This window comes from Artemia sp. Qi Xiang Cuo, chromosome 10 (assembly GCF_049724085.1).
Source record: "Artemia sp. Qi Xiang Cuo chromosome 10, ASM4972408v1, whole genome shotgun sequence".
Classification (NCBI taxonomy): domain Eukaryota; kingdom Metazoa; phylum Arthropoda; class Branchiopoda; order Anostraca; family Artemiidae; genus Artemia; species Artemia sp. Qi Xiang Cuo.
This window is the reverse complement of record NC_142803.1, coordinates 53,700,275-53,718,892: the sequence shown is the minus strand read 5'-3', so window position 1 is coordinate 53,718,892 and position 18,618 is coordinate 53,700,275. Positions and strand designations below refer to the sequence as shown.

At 33.1% G+C, this 18,618-nt stretch overlaps 1 protein-coding gene across 1 annotated transcript; it reads right to left on the bottom strand.

Moving 5' to 3' along the window:
* Positions 1-307: 307 nt before the first annotated feature.
* Positions 308-18,388, bottom strand: LOC148947894 (uncharacterized). Its single transcript, XM_089095130.1, has 4 exons — positions 18,298-18,388; positions 6,120-6,254; positions 3,096-3,242; positions 308-2,064 (listed from the first exon to the last, which is right to left on the bottom strand). Exons 2-4 carry the CDS (start codon positions 6,163-6,165, stop codon positions 1,022-1,024), a joined length of 1,236 nt encoding a protein of 411 aa, XP_088951256.1. The 5' UTR covers positions 6,166-6,254; positions 18,298-18,388; the 3' UTR covers positions 308-1,021.
* Positions 18,389-18,618: the final 230 nt, after the last annotated feature.

Here is an 18,618-nt window from a genome sequence, read left to right as displayed (position 1 = left end):
ATATATATATATATATATATATATATATATAAGTTCAGACCTAGGTCCGCAATACCTCCAAAATTCAATAAGAAGTAAGATATTTAAGCTTCTGTTTATTCAATATATCACAGGATTTGAAAAAAATCTTTCAAAAACAAAACATGGAAGATATGTCTTAAAAAGCCAGACACTTTGAGCACAAAACTACAAATTCTAGGCATCTACCACTGCCCAGATGATAGGAGCGAAGTGTGCTTTACGTATTATTTTTTTTTTCTCTTTTCACCAAGTCACTTCGTATGACAGGAGTTATAACAGAAGCTTTGGAGGGCTCATTCGATTTAAAACTCTAGAGACTCTTTAAGAGAAAGTGATTGGAAGACGAAAAGCCCTCCTCCCGTGCCCCTTTTTCGGCCCTCCCCCAAAGACAACCTATCTAAATTTTGAGACTGATATTTGGTTCAGTATAGTTGAAAGACCCGGTTACTATGCCTCTCAGGATCGCATGATTTACAACCCTTGCTCCAGGGGCTCTGAGGGGCCTTGTTATTCTGGGGGGCCTGTGATGAGGCAAGGAAAGGGTATTTAAAAGGGCAAGGGGAGGTGGATGGCCGTCTTCTATCCACTTTTGACTTTTACAAAGGATACAAGAACTTTCAATGCTCCATCGAATGAGCTCATTCCAAAGTTTCTATGACAACTCCCATACGAAGTGGCATTGTGAAAAAATAAACATAGAGCTCATTTTGCTCTCTACTTAGGCAGCGCTTGTGCTCTCAACGGTATTAAAATTCCGGCTTTATCCAAAAAGTTAGTTCATTGATGTCGAAAAGAACAACTTTTGGATGAATTTTTCTTACTAGTGTCACACTCAAAGAATCCTTTGCCTGTCAGAGTTCTTAGGCGTTGAGACAATGTGGAGCATTTTTCGGAATCTTTTCTTGCATATATCCCATGAATAAAGGTCTTCCCAGTATGGATTCGGTAGTGTTCAGATAAATCAAAATGGGCAAGGAATCGTTTCTTACAAATGCCACATTCAAAAGGTTTTCCCCCGGCATGAATTTCTTTTGTGTATAGACAACTGACTATTTGAGCGGAAACTAATCTTGCATATATCGCACATGAAAGGTTTCTCCCCAGTGTGAATTCTTTGGTGGGCAGTGAGATAATCTTTTCTGCTGAATCGGTGCTTACAAATGTCACATTCAAAAGGCTTTTCTGCAGCATGATTTCTTTGGTGTACAGATAATGCGCTACTTGTGCGGACTCTTTTATTACATACATCACACATGTAAGGTTTTTCCCCTCTATGAATTCTTTGATGAACATCCAAACTAGCCTTTGAGGAAAAATTTTTATTACAAGTATCACACATGTAAGGTTTTTCTCCTCTATGAATTCTTTGATGAATATCCAAATTAGCCTTTGAGGAAAAAGTTTTATTACAAGTATCACACTCATAAGATATTTCTTTGGTATGATCCATGACTTTCAAGCATGACTTTCTTTTGTGTTTGGACAACTGACTAGTTGTACGGAAATTCATCTTGCATAAATCGCACATGTAAGGTTTCTCCCCAGTATGAATTCTTTGGTGCGGAACTAATGCGGAACTTGTGCGGAATCTTTTCTTGCACACATCACACATGTAAGGTTTTTCACCTCTGTGGATTCTTTGATGAACATCCAAACTTTGCTTTTGGGTAAAAGTTTTATCACAAGCATCACACTCATAAAATATTTTCTTGGTATTAACCAACTTTTTCCTAGTATGAATCCTCATATGTATTGACAAAAAACCATTTTGGTAATATTTGCTACACACTGGGCACTTATATAACTGCTTTTTGCTAGGCAATATTTTGGTCGTAGCACTTGCAACGTCTCTTGGCTCTGGCTCAGGGTCCTCTCGGTTTGAAACATTGGACTCATCATAAACGGTGGTGTTAACTGCTGCCTCATCGTTGTAGTTTGACTCTGTACATTGTTTAAAGTGTATATTTGAAAAATTTTGCATGCATGGAATATCATTTGTTTGTTCGAATGGGCCAGTCAGGGGCGATGATGCATTAGTGATACCTAGAATAGATATTCAAAACATTGTACAGGTTGTAATACAGATAGTTGGTTTCGGCTATTTTGCATTTGAAATATACTTTTATTTTATATTTTTCCACTTTGAATTACAAAGTTTATTAAGGAATTGATTCAAATATGTCTTCTTCTCAGACAAACAGAAAACACTCATGAACAGCATGAAGACTATATATTCCATTGTACCGGATATTTATTGGCTTTTGCAGCTTTTTATAAACATGCTCGTATTTTCAAAAAGCACATTTAGAACAACACACCATAAGTACAGTAGTACACTTCCATTTACTGTTCGATTTTTCTTCATTTTATATCATTTACGGAATTTAAGTGACAAACTACTAGCGAAACACATGAAAGTCATTGATGAGTGTTGTATACCAAAGCTGCTCCACAATTTTGAGTCTAAAACATTCATTATGACTATTTGATAATAAAATGTAAACTTGTGAGCGATAATTTCAGCTACCATCACGTGAATATATTTCGTGGTTGAGAATGCATATTTACTTTTTATGTACTTTTTAGGATTTTTTTTTAACAAATCCTTTTGTCTCAATTAGTCTAAGTTAGTGATTGAAACTTGTAAGTTTTCTGTGCAAAAAAAGGATGATTCAACAAGTTCCTAATACTTTTATTTCAGGTGTATAATTGATCAAAATTATAAAACTATAAATTATTATGGATCTAAAAATTATACAAGCTTTCAGAAATTCTAAGGAAACATCAAAAAGAATGTCTCCCTTTAAAGCTTATAAAACAGAATTTTTGCTTCCAAAAACAATTTATCATCACTGTAAAACACGACTGTTACTTCTGAAAAACGATTCCAAGAAAAACAAAAACAAGTGAACTGAAGAAAACATAATACCATTAATACTTTGTCCCCATATTGCTCTTTACTTATGGAACACTATCATGCCACCTATGATAATAGGTGTATTTCCTTAACGTATAAAACATACTATTCAATTAGAATCAATAGAATTTACTTGTTTTAATACATGGAAATATACCTGGATCATTTAAAGCCATTTCGTATAAATCAAACTTAGGGCTTTCCGCAGGCTCTGAAAGCAAAAATTTGGTCTTGAGGGTATCATTATGATCAGGTTGGGAATTGAAATCAGTAATTCCAGAGATCTCATCCTCAGCTTCGACTTCTAAAAAAAAGAAAGATATATATACATATGGACATATATATAGCAATCTAACTAGCATTGATTAATATTAGCGTGACGGAAATAAGAAGTTTTTAATCTCTTCTTAAGACATTCATTAAACTGGTTCCTTTCAAATGAAAAATCTGCAGCCAATGGCCATTTCAAATATTAGTTACAAGTAAAAATTCTTCAGAATAGTAACTTCACTGGGACTCAGTTACAATCATGCCACTCAAAAAGTAATAATAAAAGCAATTATTGTCTTTCTGTGATATCATATTCATACTTATCCCAAATATCGAATAGACTGCCACCACCCCGATCTCTTAATCTATAAAAGAAAATCTGTTTTTTCATCACAGTTTTTTGGTTATAGAGAAAAATCACTGCATTGGATACTACCGTCTCTGCAGTAAGAAGAGTGTTGTAATCCCAAACAAATTTGCCTAAACGAAGAGGAGGTTACACGACAATATATATATATATATATATATATATATATATATATATATATATATATATATATATATATATATATATAAATATATATATATATATATATATATATATATATATATATATATATATATATATATATATATATATATATATATATATATATATATATATATATATATATATATATATATATATATATATATATATATATATATATATATATATATATATATATATATATATATATATATATATATATATAAATATATATATATATATATATATATATATATATATATATATATATATATATATATAGGTTTTCAATGAATTAATTTCTAATTAGGAACAAATACACTACCAAACAATAGCATGATCTTTGAAAACAGAAGAATTCAGCAACAGCATTTTCAAGTATTAAATTTTTCAGTACTAAATAGTAGAAATCATCCCTTTGTGGAGGGATTATCCTTTCCATTATTTGAAACCTGCACTAGAGCTTTATATTTCAGTTCAAATGAGCATTCTAATGAAAGCCTCCAAAAACTAACTCTATAAATTCAGCCCCAACCCAAAAAGCCTTTTCATGAGCTTCCTTGTCATATTTCAATTTTTCTTCACGGGTTTGCAGGAAAATGTTTTCAAATAAAGTAAAAAGCAACATGGAGGCTTAAAACCAACTTTAAAAAAGTTGTTTGACAATTCAAATTTGAGAATAGCAGAATACTCAATGAAAAATTAAACGGAAACCCAAAAAGAAGAAGAATTAAAGTAACAATCAAGCCAAATTTTAAATTGAAAAGAAATTAATTGTAACTATTTTTAGTGTTTTTTTTTTTTTTTTACCAAATCAAGATTTAGCTTGCTTTTATACTAAATCACTGAGAATATTGGATCTAGCACATCTTTCAACAGCATGGCTATAATACCACAGCTTTAGCTTAGCTCATTTGTCATCTGATTCACTAAACAGTTCTGCTCTGGTTTCCCATTTTGGATTTACCAAGAACTCAAGACTTTAGGGTGTTTTGTATAAATCCCATGGGCCACTATCTGACTTGAGTTGCTTGCAAGAACGTAATCAGGATTTGTTTCCGGGGGGGGGGGGGGTTACAAAAAGAAAAACTTTAAAAATCACAACAAACATTTGTTTTTTATTCATTTTTGTTACATTTTTATGAGTCGGACAAAAATTTCGGGGAGGGGGGATCTAAATACCCAACCAACTCACTCCGCCCCTGAACAAGGCCTTGGTTGCTTAGTACCCTGTTATAATTAATCAACCTTTCACTCTCCACTTGAAAAAATTTCAAATGGGTCTCCTTCAGACTGAGCAGGATAATATGCTCAGGGACTATTTTATTTTACCCGATTTGGGGTTCATTTTGGGAGTATTGTCAACAACATGATGATTTTAGTAGTCTCTTACTTAGGCATAACTGGTTTTAAATGGAAAAAACCTATGAGACTGAAGTATAGAAAGTTCAAAGCGTTGATACTTCCCCTTTGACACCCCTTGTCCTCCAATCTTTTTTAACCAATATTTGAGCACAAAATCAAGCACAACTTACTATACTGGAAACAAAATGGAACAGATTTCCTATTTCCACAGTTAGTCCACAAAAATGGACAAATAACCTTTCCTATGCCACCTCCCCCATTACAGATATTGTTGTGGTGTTTTGGACTTTTATGAAGTGGGAGCTTTGCAATTATTTGTTTTTTATTTTTATTTCTATCTTAACTTTAGAATTTAATTTAACTTGTGCCCCAATGTGCCCAAAAAGGAGAGACAACCCCTCGTATGCCACCTCTCCTATTACAGATATCGTTCTGGTGTTTGGGACTTTTAGGAAGTGAGAGCTTTGCAATTATTTGTGTTGTAGCCTATATTTATTTCTATTTTAACTTTAGAATTTAATTTAACTTGTGGCTCAATGTGCCCAAAAAGGACAGATAACCTTTCCAATGCCACCTCACCGATTACAGATATCATTATGGTGTTTGAGACTTTTAGAAAGTGGGTGCTTTGCAATCATTTGTAGTATATTTATTCCTATTTTAACTGTATAATTCAATTTAACTTAATTTTGTCATAAATTTGATCTCATTTATTTAGTTTCTGCTAGTTTTAGGTTTAATTTACCATGCATAGTAATTATTGTCTCCAGCAAGTTTGACTTATAATCAGACTTAATTTGGGCTTGTTTAGGATTGAATATTGATCCTTTTTTAAACATTTTTTCTTTGGAATCCAAGGAATTCCTTGACATTTAAATTTTATGAACTTAAAATTCACTTTTTTAAACTGAAAAATTTAAATGTTCACTTATTGGAATTCACAACACATTCCACCAGCAAAAAGTAAGTGACTAGATATCTGGTGAATATTTTTTTAAACAAAACTGGCAAACTTACCAAGCTTAATAGCAACAAACTCAAGAGGATTTATCTCTTCGGTCATTTCAACAGTTCCCAGAAGTCTTCACGTGTTTTTTCTTGTCAAAATCATGCAATTGGTGACTTGCAAACTCCAAACATTGAACCAAAAACCTATAAAAAGAAATAAATAAAAAAAGAAAACTAGAAAAAATGTTAAAAAGTACTGGTAAGGTAGGTACATTTTGACCAACTGCGCTATGGTTGCTATTATTTTGTTCATAGATTGCTCATTGAGTCTACAAAATTGGAACTTATGATGAAAATACAAACATTAGGGATCAACCTATAAAATCGAGTACTGTCTAATATATCTGTAAAATTACATAAAATTCAGTACAATTTTTCTATTCTTACACCATGGCGGCAAATAAAGTAAAAGTCTCAAATGCCGAAAACACTCTGAGCAGAGCTAGGATATCTTTTTTGAGGAAAATTTTAAGAAAAAACAACAGATAAAGATAAGATGGAGTGGTTGCAATTGCTTGAGTACAGTTTTGCAAGTGCTTTATTGTTATATCCACTCCTGTTAGCAACAATTTTTGGATACCCAATCAGGAGTTCAAATTTAGCACCAGAAACTGCAAACAAACAAAACAACTATAAATGACTTGTAATCAAGAATCCCAACCATTTAAGGTATTTAGTGAAAGGTATAGAAAAATTTTGATGACTAAGTGGTGATCTAGAAGAAGACATAACATAAAAAGAGAGGAACTCCAATCATGGAAAAAGAAGAGGCAACAAAATAAACAGAATCAGAGAGCCCCTTCCATGTACATCTATTTTGAAGTATGTCATCTGCATAAGCAAGGTATAAGACATTAGAATTTTCTAAAAAGCATGTAGTTGGAAGACTATTTAATACAATAGAAAAACACAGTTTAAAAACAGGGAAGATAAATAACCATCTCGTCTAATGCCTTACCTTATGCAAACTAGAGAACTTAAATAAAGATCATCACTGGTTTTGAGACAGAGAAAAACAAATCTCATTCCAATACTTTAATGCATAAATAATAGAAAAATTTACACTATTTGAAACCAGAGAATAAAGAGCTTGAGAATGCGAAACAGAGACAACAGCTTCTGATAAATCAAGAGCCCTTATATACAGACCACCACATCTTTTTGAAGCTGGGACTAGAAAGGAAGACAGAACCTTGTGCGCATGCTGACAACCAAAGCCTGTCTGAAACCCAAACTGGCATGTCCCAAAATTAACATTGGAACTTACAAAAGGCAGCAAAAAAATATTCTAAAACTTTGCAAAGACTACAAGAAACAAATATAGGGCAACATGGAGAGAAAGAAAACAGTTCTTGCCCTGCTTTAAAATACAACTGACCATGCCACATAGGAAGCTATCTGGGGCTACTGGGCAACAAAGTGACATTTGAAAAAGCAACAGCAAATAGAACAACAATGGACTAAAATCAACACATAAATTATTCTTACTAATCCCATCTAAATCAATGGACTCAATTGAAAAATGGCATTAGACACTGCATTAGCAGAAATAGGTATAACATAGTGCTGAGAAAAACTGTGGGGGATAACTTTCAATAAAAACCTTCCAAAATGATAATGAACATTTTTATTCAGAAGTATAAAATAGAAGGAAAGTGAGAAACCCACAAAGACTCTCTAGCCAAACCAACTGCACTACTACTAGACGTCTTATCTAGATTGAAGAATTTATAAAATTTTGCCAATCATGTTTACTGCAAGGAAAATCCAAACCCTTATAGCACATCATATGTAAATGTTTCTTACATGCATGCTTAGCGTTATTTGAAATATCAAACGTTATGCCTGATTTTAGACAATCAAAAGGCAAGCTACTTTTTGCTATCTTGGAATAGGTTAGGTAAGGAAAACAAATTTTCAGAGATGGACCTACAAACGAAATTATGTCCCAGAAAGGTATTTGGAGTACCCTCCTCCCCTTCTTCTCTCACTAGCAGGCAATGACCTTTCATCCCCTTTAAAATCTGTGTGTTATAAAAGTGAAACCTTGCAAAATAGATCTTTGGCTTAATCTATTTTTCAGCTACACACTTTGCTGAATCATAATTTATGAGGTTTCAAATATCTGCACAACCATTTCCTAAATTTAGAAGAAAAAACAACAATTAATATGGCTTAAAGTTCAGCTTAAATATCAGGGATCACATTTTTAAACCTAATACCAGAGAAAAAGAAACTGAAAACTAAAAATTAAGGTATAATGTTGTTTTGTCGAAATTCCAATAGGGCAAATTTCTCATACTTAGAAATCAGCAGAGGGTTAACATAGCAGCTTGGCAATACTTTCCTGGAGTATTTTTTGGCCCTGGATCAAGTACTGGAAGTTACATTTTTCCTAACCTAACCCTTTCCAAGATAGCAAAAAGTAGCTTGTATTACCTGTTCCAAAGCAGGGTGATGGGATGGTTGTGGGACCTGGGAGGTTTTATTTTTTTTTTGAACTCTTAGAAAGTAACTAATGAAAATCAGCATCTGTCATAGACCTAGTGTCATCTAATGAAGGTGACTCATCTTTGAAGATTTGACAGCAAAGGTCAGGAGTTGTTGGGACAAAATCAGGGAAGCTTGTAGGGGTTTTTATGCCATTATTGCCTATTTGAAATAGATTTGGTCAAAAAACAAGAAAACCAGAACAACCTAACTTTGTGCAAGCACAGGTCTGTGCACCTGGACAACAATTCAGTAGAACCAACTGCAATTAGTAAGGTCCAAACACTACTGAGCTAAGGTCTGTATTGAACATAAAGTCAAAGAGAATGGGTAACTGATTTTTGCTTGATTTAATGCCAAACAAATCCGTCTCCACCCTCTATAAAAAAAATTTCCTCCACACCAATGAAAAATTTCTCCATGTACAACTCCTAAACGTGAATTCCGCTTTCCCCAAAAATTCCCCCAGATAATTCTTTCCTTGGTGAAAATTTCTGCAAACAATTTTGCCGGGAAAATTCTCCATCTTTCAATTTGAAAGAGATTGTTTTATTTTTTTTTGTTTCCCAAGTCACACCGAAAATGATGAACCCCTTCAAAAAAACTTATTTAGATCCCTTCCCCTCAAAGAAAATTCATTAAACTGTATATTTAATTTTAATCTGTAGAAACACCTTAATACTCAGATAAGGACCAAAACGACTTCTTATCTTTCTGTTCCATTAAACTTGTCAGTTTAACACCAAAACCTGTCATTGGTGTCAAATTACAATTAAAAAACCTATTATCCAATTGTTATTTTAATTTTCAGTGTAAGCGCATTATGTAGGCTAATTGGCTTACAGTGTACCTACATGCGTCCCTGTGCATATACAAAACTTTAGTTTAATTTATTTTAGTTTTACTAGCATTCAAGGCTCTATCCAGGATTGTGATGGGGGGGGGGGGTGCAAAAAGAAACCTAAAAAACATGCGAGAAACTATGCTTATGCGTTTTTAATATGTCTTTCCATGTTAGAGATTTTTTTTTTTTTTTGGGGGGGGGGGTCCAATCTCCTAATCCTGCTTTCTGGATATAGTCTAGCTATCATTAATACAATTTTCTTCAAGTAAATCTCTTGTGATGTGTTCTTTGGGGAATTTTTGGGGTTTCGTGGATTATGTGGACCAGAGATTTTCTTCCAAAATTTATGCAGAGTTTCTCCCTTCTTTTTTTCAGAATTTATATTTTAAACTTTGTCAGCAGCTCTTCATATGACATTTCTGCCTGCTTTGGTACTATCATTAGAGCTCTTTTCTGAACTCTTTTGAGCCTGGCACTTTGCTCAGCCGCCAGTTGAAAATGCCATACAGGAGCTGCATATTCCAGAATTGGGTGAATAAAAGAAGTAAATATTTGGAGATGATCTGGAGGGGCGCCATGTCTCGATATAATCTTGAGCATCTGCAGTCCAGCATTACTCCTTTTTACTAGAATAGATGTGTTTGCTTCCCATTTTAAATCACTGGTAATAATAACTTCCAAGAGTTTTATCTTCCTGACTTTAAGGGAATCAGAGATAGTTGGTAGAAAATTTGGTTCAGAAGAATTTAAAAAATAAAATAGTTAAAATAGAAAATTTACTGTCATAATTTGAACTGGAAGCTTCAATTCAATTAAAATCAATTAAAATTTGAGCTTTGCTACATTCATTTGCTTCACAAATTTCTCCAAGGGTAAGGTTGTCAACATATTTACAGCAGTCTTCACAATCATTAGCAATATCATTGATCATAACTAGAAAAAAATAGGACTCAGAATAGTACCTTGCGGTAAACCACAAGAAACTGGCTCAGGTTCAGAGGAAGACTTCTTATATTTTAAAATTTAGAACCTGTTAATTAAAAAACTCTGAATGATTTTCAAAACAACAGGATTCACTCTAAAATCAATTAAAAGCTTAGAAATTAAAATGTTATGATCAATCAAATCGAAACCGTTTTTAAAATCAATTGTTATTAGTCATTTACCAGGCTCATCAACATGCTTAAAAATAAAATGTAAAAGACTGACTAGATAATGGGACGTTGATGTATTGCATTTCTGTTACCATACTGATGAGGATCAAGGAGGGGTTCAACTTCAGCTTTAAGCCTATTTGCTACAAACCTTTGTACATTTTGCTGAATAAAGGAGTCAAAGTGATTGGCCTTACACCATCAAATTAAGTTCAGTATCTTTTTTAGGGATTGGAGTAACATACCCCATTTTCCATATCTGTGGGTAAACTGAAGAAGTTGACATGCAATTAGAAACTTGTGCTAGTGGCTTAGTAAATTTGTCAGAGAACTTTTGTAGGTTCAAACAGAATATATATGGGAGTTATACTAGTTTGTTTAAGTTTCTTTATTTTACTAGAAACTTGATCCTCAGAAATAGTAGGTAAAGGTACGCCATGAAGCGGAATTTTCTGATACTCTTGGTTTGTTTTATTCATATCAAGAAGCAGCAAAGATTGGATAATTCTGGCCAAATGACCATTTAGCTGGTTAGCAACTGTTTTATCAAATAGAATCTGAACAAAAATCAACACCACTAGGGGATTTTCCACAAATTTGTCTTATTTCCTTATACCACATGCTAGGCTTTGATTCAAAAAGGTTATCAATTTTTTGTGGTAATACTCAGCAGCAGCTTTTCTTGTCATCTTATGTACTTTGTTGCAAAGCATATTAACATTTCCTATTTTCCCGTCTTTTCTTAGTTGAATTTTTCATACTGAATCAAATCTTTAATTTCTTGGGATTTATAAGGATAATCTGTATTGCACCACTTGAATGTTTTCTCAGGAAAACATTCTTCATATTTGTTTTTTAATTTGTATTGCAAAAATTTTGCACTTTCATCAGGGGATTCTAAAATGAAAAAGGTGAATTTTGCTAATTTTTTTTTGGGGGGGGGGGGGGGGGGGGGGTCAAAAGGATTTTTAATAAAATAACACAGGAAACATTTTCCACAGGAAACATTCTCCATATCGGAACTTTCTGTGGGAAAAAAAATTTCTATCGGAGGGGAAGGGGGACATCTATGTAAATTTTTTGGATGGGTTCATGATTTCCAGCATGACTTGAGAAAGAATAAAAAAATCAAATAAAAACAAGGTCTTTTTCAAATTGAAATATGGGAAATTTTCCAGGCAGAATTGTTTACAGAAATTTTCATACCAAGGAAAGAATTATCTAAGGAAATTTTTAGGAGAGTAGAATTTAAGTTTAGGAGTTGTATATTGGGAAATTTTTCATTGGTGTTGAGGAAAATATTTTATACAGGGTGGAGGCGGATTTTTTTGGCATTAGATCCAGCAGAAATCCGTTACCCATACTCTTTGACTTTATGTTCAGTACAGACTTCAGCTCAGTAGAGTTTGGACCTTACTAATTACAGTTGGTTGTACTGAATTGGTGTCCAAGTGCACAGACCTATGCTTGCACAAAGCTAGGTTGTTCTGGTTTTCTTGTTTTTTGACCAAACCTATTTTAACCTGGTGTCCTGAAGATCTCGCTTGAGTATCCTTAAAAATACCATCTTTAAGTGACAATGAAACCACTTCTGGTTTCCCTATTCTGTAAAGGCTAGATGATGTATTTCAGCTGGACATTGCATGGCAAATGAGTAGATCATATGCAACTTTGTGAAGTAGAGGCTTGTAAAAATTGTGAAAGAGGGGTAAGTATTGAAAAGCATAGGTTACTGAGGGAAGCATTGGTAGGGTCTCTGTTAGACAGAGGATGTTTGTAGATTGGGCAGATTTAGGCAATTTTGGATTTGTGTAGACTATCAGGTCAATGGAATAGAGGGCATGGCAGGGGTAAGCAAGTGGAAGAGGTATGCAAACAGATATATTCTATTTTAGTCAATCAGGAATTTCACAAGTTGGGGTGTCAGATGGGAATGTCTGACTCTCTTTGTTTGTATTCTAGGGTAAAACAGGCATGAAGAGAGGAGATATGTTTGCAAAGCTTGACTACCTAGGGTAGGATATGGTGGGTAATTTCTGGCAAGGGTAATTTAATCCTGCTTAGGGGATGAAAAATTTATTTGAAAAGGGTTTGAATGAAGGCCAGTCCTTAGAGTAGCCCAATGTCGTGAGAGGTAGAGAGCAAATTTGTTGCATTTGTGGTAACGACGCCCCCCCCCCCCTACAACATTTGTATTAATAGGATTTAATGACCCATGCTGCTTACAAAATAAAGCAACACATAAGCAAGCATAAAGTTAGCATAAGTAAAAGTATGCACAAGCATTATATAAGCATAAGCTTTGGTACATAAACACAAGCATAGCAAGATGCTGCATCTTCTTTTCTTTTTTGTCCTTTAGAAAAGGACCCACACTTCTTAGAGGCAAACACTAAGCAATCACTAGAGCCAAGCTCAGTTGGCTTACACACTATTATTGGTTACCTTCAAAAATGTATACATAAGAAGGCACAAGGGTTGCTTCTTTTATGTACTACTAATCACTTCCTTTATGCACTACTACTCAAATAACTACTACTTCCATTTATCTTCAATGTCACAGGTATTCCATGTCTAGCAAAATGAGTTTTCAATTTTGTAATTACTGTATTTGAAGTTAAACTGCTCAACTTGTCAACTTAAAAGCAGCTATGATAATCTGAAGTGATCAAGAAATCCACTCCATTCCACTTGGAAAGGTCAGATGCAACCTTCTGCCAAGGAAGAGGCGGGATAGAATTGTTGATTAAAATCTCATTCTGATTTGAGGGCATATTCTTAGCACACGTTCTGCATTTCCTAACGCCTCCTCAATCTCAATGTTAAGACCTGGTCAGTATACTAACATGCGGGCCTGTTGCTTTGTTTTTTCCACACTAAGATGGGCTGCATGCAATTGTTTTAAGATTAGAGGTTGTAATGTTGGGAGATATTACAATTCTGTCCCCTTTAAAGATGATGCCATTGCCAGCCGAAAGTTCAAGATGAATGCTCCAATAATTGACTAAGCTTGACTGGCACATTTTCCTGCAGATTCGCCATCCAGACTCTATGGTCTTGGGAACAGAGTTCAACTGGGAGTCTTTATTGGTTTCAAGTTTGATTTCTGCCAATTTGTTGTCACTCACTGGTATGTGTTTGATGATTTGATGTACATATACATCTATTTCCTTCTGCAGTTTGTCATCAGTATCAGGTAGCTGCAGCCTGCAGAGGGCATCAGCAACTGGAATTTCTGATCCGGGATGGAATTGTAGGTGGAGATCATAAGGCTGAAGCTGCAACATAAGTCTCTGAGCTCGAGGTGGGGCCTTGTGGATTGGATTGACAATGATCAGTAATGACACTTACACATCTTCCATACAAGTAATGGTGAAAATGCTTGCAGCCACAGTGATTTAACGAAAAGCTCTTTTCCAAGTTGTGAATATTTTGTTCAGTCTTACTCAGTGCCTGAGATGCATAGGCCACAACTGCCCCACTACAGCAAAGATAGGCTCCCAAGCCATGGCCAGAGGCATCAACTTTCAATTCTACATTTTTACTGGTATAGTCAAAGAATGATGTGTTTGAGACAATGGAAGATTTAAGCTCAGATAAAACTTTATCAAGGTCTTGGGCCCAACTGAATGTTTCTTGTTTGGCAACTTCATGTAGGGTCTTGTTTTGAGCGGACAAGTTTGGTATGTACTTTCCCAGGTAATTCAGCATTCCTAGGAGGGTGAGGAGCTCTTTTTGGGTCTGAGGACTGCACATTTGATTGATAGCTTTTATTTTCTCTGGATCAGGCTTCATGCCTTCTGCTCCAATAATATGTCGAAAGTAACAGACATTGCTAACACCCAACTGGAATTTTTCCTTATTAAACCTTACTCCCTTCTGCAGTGCTTGATCTAGGAGGACTTACATGAAGTTTTGATGTTATATCTTCTAGTGTTGGTATAGGGTAATAGGGCTGCCTTATGCATTTGTTGTCAACTGGATCTATGCATATTTGAACACTTCCATCATTTTTTCTCTACCATTACTGTTGAATTGACCCAATTAGTGGGTTCAGTAACCTTCTTGATTATACCATCTCTCTCCATACATGTCAGCTCTTGCAGCAGTTTACTCTCCAGTGCTTCCAGGATTCTTTTGGGCAGGATATGCAGTAGGTACAGAACCTTCCTTCAGATGTATGCTGCATTCACCCTCCAGACAACCAATACTGCAAAGACAGTTTTGTACTGATCTTGTACACAAGTGTTTGATTTGCTTGAATTAATATTGAGGATCAGCTTTATCTATTTGAGGTTGATGCTTGACCTGTAGCAAATGATGGGAGTGGATGGTAATATAGAATTTATGGGTCACAACTTTTCTAGACTTATGGCTACATGGTAAATCACAAATTCCAACAACTGGTATCTTGGAACCACAATAGCTTGTGAGTCTTTGACTAGTTGGATGAAACTTTGGTTTAAATTAGCTGATCAAAGATTAAGTTTAGGAGCAAATCATGCTTGGGCACCTCTATAACTAGAATGAAACAGGAAGCTGGATTTGTTTATTACCAGAGTTACAATTTTATTATCCTTTCCTCTTTAATTAATAACATGCAAAGAATATCATCTTCTTCCAGGACTATGTCTGTTTCTTGGATTCCTTCATCTACCATACTCACAATCTTGCTCCTACAGACTGTTGCAAAACTCCCTGACTGCTATTCATATTCCACAGACAACTTGATCACAAATCATCTCATCAGGTTACCTGAGCAAGGTTTTGCCAATGTCTTTTAACTCAGTAATGTATTTTTCCACACTTTTGCCTTCTAACTGGTCCTGTTTTTGAAAAAGAAACCTAACAGAGGTATTTTTTGGGGCTAGCATATTTCAGCTTTATTTTGGGAAATTCTTTATGAGATGTCATCCTCAAGTTCAAAGGTATTGAAAATTTCTCTGCCCATTTCTCTTTGTCCAAGTGGGTAGTGTACCTCTTAAGATTTTTCAGTTTTTTCTGAAAGAGGTCCAGCAAACATGAGTTGGGCATGTTTAATAAATTGATTCATTCTTCTGCAAGGGAACCTGAGTCTGATTCCTGAAACATTATTGAACATCCATGATGTGAAGGATCCCACTTAAATAAATACAATATTTATTATTAATAAGTTTCTTATTGATACCTATAATAAAGCAACACATAGCTCCATTACAGTAAGCACAAGCATAGCAGGATGCTGCACCCCCCAGCCAAAGTGTTTTGGTAGTTTTCTAGTGGGTCATGTAACTTAGCTAAGATGAAAATGAAAACATCATTGTCCTGTTTTTATGCTCTTTCACAATTAATAATTATTTATAGACTAATAGCATTTGAGCCCTTAAAGGGCCCCAAAGGTATTTTATATGGGCGTATAAAAATGCAAAAAGCCTTAAATGGTGTTTCACTGTCCTACTAATCCTCTTAGGTCTTAATAAATTTACCAAACTCACCCCCCTCCACCAAATACTGAAATGTACACTAGTTATTATTAAGTTTGAATTACCAGAATTCAGGCTATTTATAATTGATAACAAAAGCTTTGAAATGACTGAACAGTTTAAATTTGAGTTGCTATCTGAAAATGAAAGTTTTGAATTTGTTTGTAAATAAGTATTTTTGGTATATATTACTCTTTAAAAACCTAATTATAAACTAGTGATATATTTTTAACCACTTTTCAATAACTGATAAAATTCTACTTTAGCTACTTTTGATTATCTTGGAAAGGGGTAAGGTTAGGAAAATGAAACTTTCAGATAGGTCTACAAGTACAAAGTATGTCTCCAGAGGTACTGAAGTACCTACCTCCACTCCTCTTATGAGGATCTGACTGATGACATGCTAAAATTATGTGTTATAAAGGAAACCTTACAGTAATTGCATTACAATTCTTACTTACAATGATAGAATGACATTAAGAAAACAATTTTTACAAGGAGACATGTTAAGAAAACAATTCTTACTTTAAAATATGTATAATGATCCAAGTTGAAATATTATCCAAGGGGAAAACCTTAAATATCAAATCTTTCCTCTTTCCAACTTAACAAAAATTAATTTTTATTTTTGTCATATTTTGAAAACATTGTGTAAATCTTTTGAAATTGTAGCTATAAACTGTTTTTTATAGATGATGTTCATCCTGGTTGTTGTTAATTTGTTGTTGTTTTTTTTTAATGATAGACAAAAACACCAAATATTATTATAAACATACATATACATAGTTTTTTAAAAAATTCATGAATTTCTTAAAAACATAAATATTAACAGAGTACCCCAGCCCCTAATGTGCAAATATATGACCAATATTGCATCCTGAACCTAAATATAACCAAATGAAATGTATCCCAACCCTTAAATATATCTAAATCAGGGTATATATTTCCACACCAGGGGGTGGGGGTATATATTCTGTTGATACATAGGTTTTAAGAAAATCATGAATTAAAAAAAAACATTTATATAAATGTATGTTTATGGCAATATTTTGTATTTTTGCTACTGCTATCATTTAAAAAAAAGACAGAATTAACAACAACCAGGATGGTTGTTATCTTTAAAAAACAATTTATAGCAACAATTTCAAAAGATTTACACATTGTGTACAAAGCATGCCAAAAGTAAAAATTTATTCCTTTTAAGTTGGAAAGTTTGAAGGAAGGTAAAATTCTACTTTAGCTACTTTTGGCTATCTTGGAAAGGGGTTAGGTAAGGAAAATGAAACTTTCAGGGATGGGTCTACAGGCTAAAGTATGTCCTGAGAAGGTATTTTGAAGTACCTATCTCCACTCTTCCCTTGAAAGGATCCTGAATTTTGCCTGCATAACAGGTTACAATTTTACCTATTGCAATTTTGAAAAACAACATTTTACCTTAATTTTCAGCAATCAGTTTCTTTTCCTGACTTTAGTGGTATAAATTTACAATTCTGCCCATTGATAAGGATGGATGTTAAGAAAACATTTCTTTATATATATATATATATATATATATATATATATATATATATATATATATATATATATATATATATATATATATATATATATATATATATATATATATATATATATATATATATATATATATATATATATATATATATATATATATATATATATATATATATATATATATATATATATATATATATATATATATATATATATATATATATATATATATATATATATATATATATATATATATATATATATATATATATATATATATATATATATATATATATATATATATATATATATATATATATATATATATATATATATATATATATATATATATATATATATATATATATATATATATATATATATATATATATATATATATATATATATATATATATATATATATATATATATATATATATATTATATATATATATATATATATATATATATATATATATATATATATATATATATATATATATATATATATATATATATATATATATATATATATATGTATATATGGTGGATACATATATTCATGTAAATAGCCTAAGGCCTATGACCTATATTTACAATCTTCTTAATGAGGAAGAACAGGGATGAAACCTGTAATCATCTGGACATTCATTCAATTCATAAGAAAAGTTGGATATTTCATTAAAAAATATATTAATTCGGTGGATTTTAATATTATTTACCTGTTAACGCTGTTATTAGTATCTGATCCTGCTCTCAGTTTCTAGAAAAACCATGATCACGAATTTTAAATAAGTCGAAATTCGGCAGATGCTAGATGGCACTGATGAATTTTTTTTTTACACTAATGCCAGTTTCCACTCTTAAGGGCTAGGCACAAGTAGCTGATTTCGGGAACCGATTTCAGCAAGTGCGTATTCTACGTCGAGTGATACTAATTAATGAAGCTAAGAGGCGAGGCTTATTGACGGTTTTTCGGTGATTAATCACTATTAATTACGTTCTAGACAAGGAATGTACTAGGGCTTAAGAGCTTTAGCTAT

Excerpts from the sequence above, each read along its gene's own strand:
- LOC148947894 (XM_089095130.1), bottom strand. The coding sequence starts at position 6,165 with ATGACCGAAGAGATAAATCCTCTTGAGTTTGTTGCTATTAAGCTTG. Across the intron at positions 3,243-6,119 it reads GTTTGTTGCTATTAAGCTTG|AAGTCGAAGCTGAGGATGAG; the intron begins GTAAGTTTGCCA and ends TCTTTTTTTTAG. Across the intron at positions 2,065-3,095 it reads AATGGCTTTAAATGATCCAG|GTATCACTAATGCATCATCG; the intron begins GTATATTTCCAT and ends TATCTATTCTAG.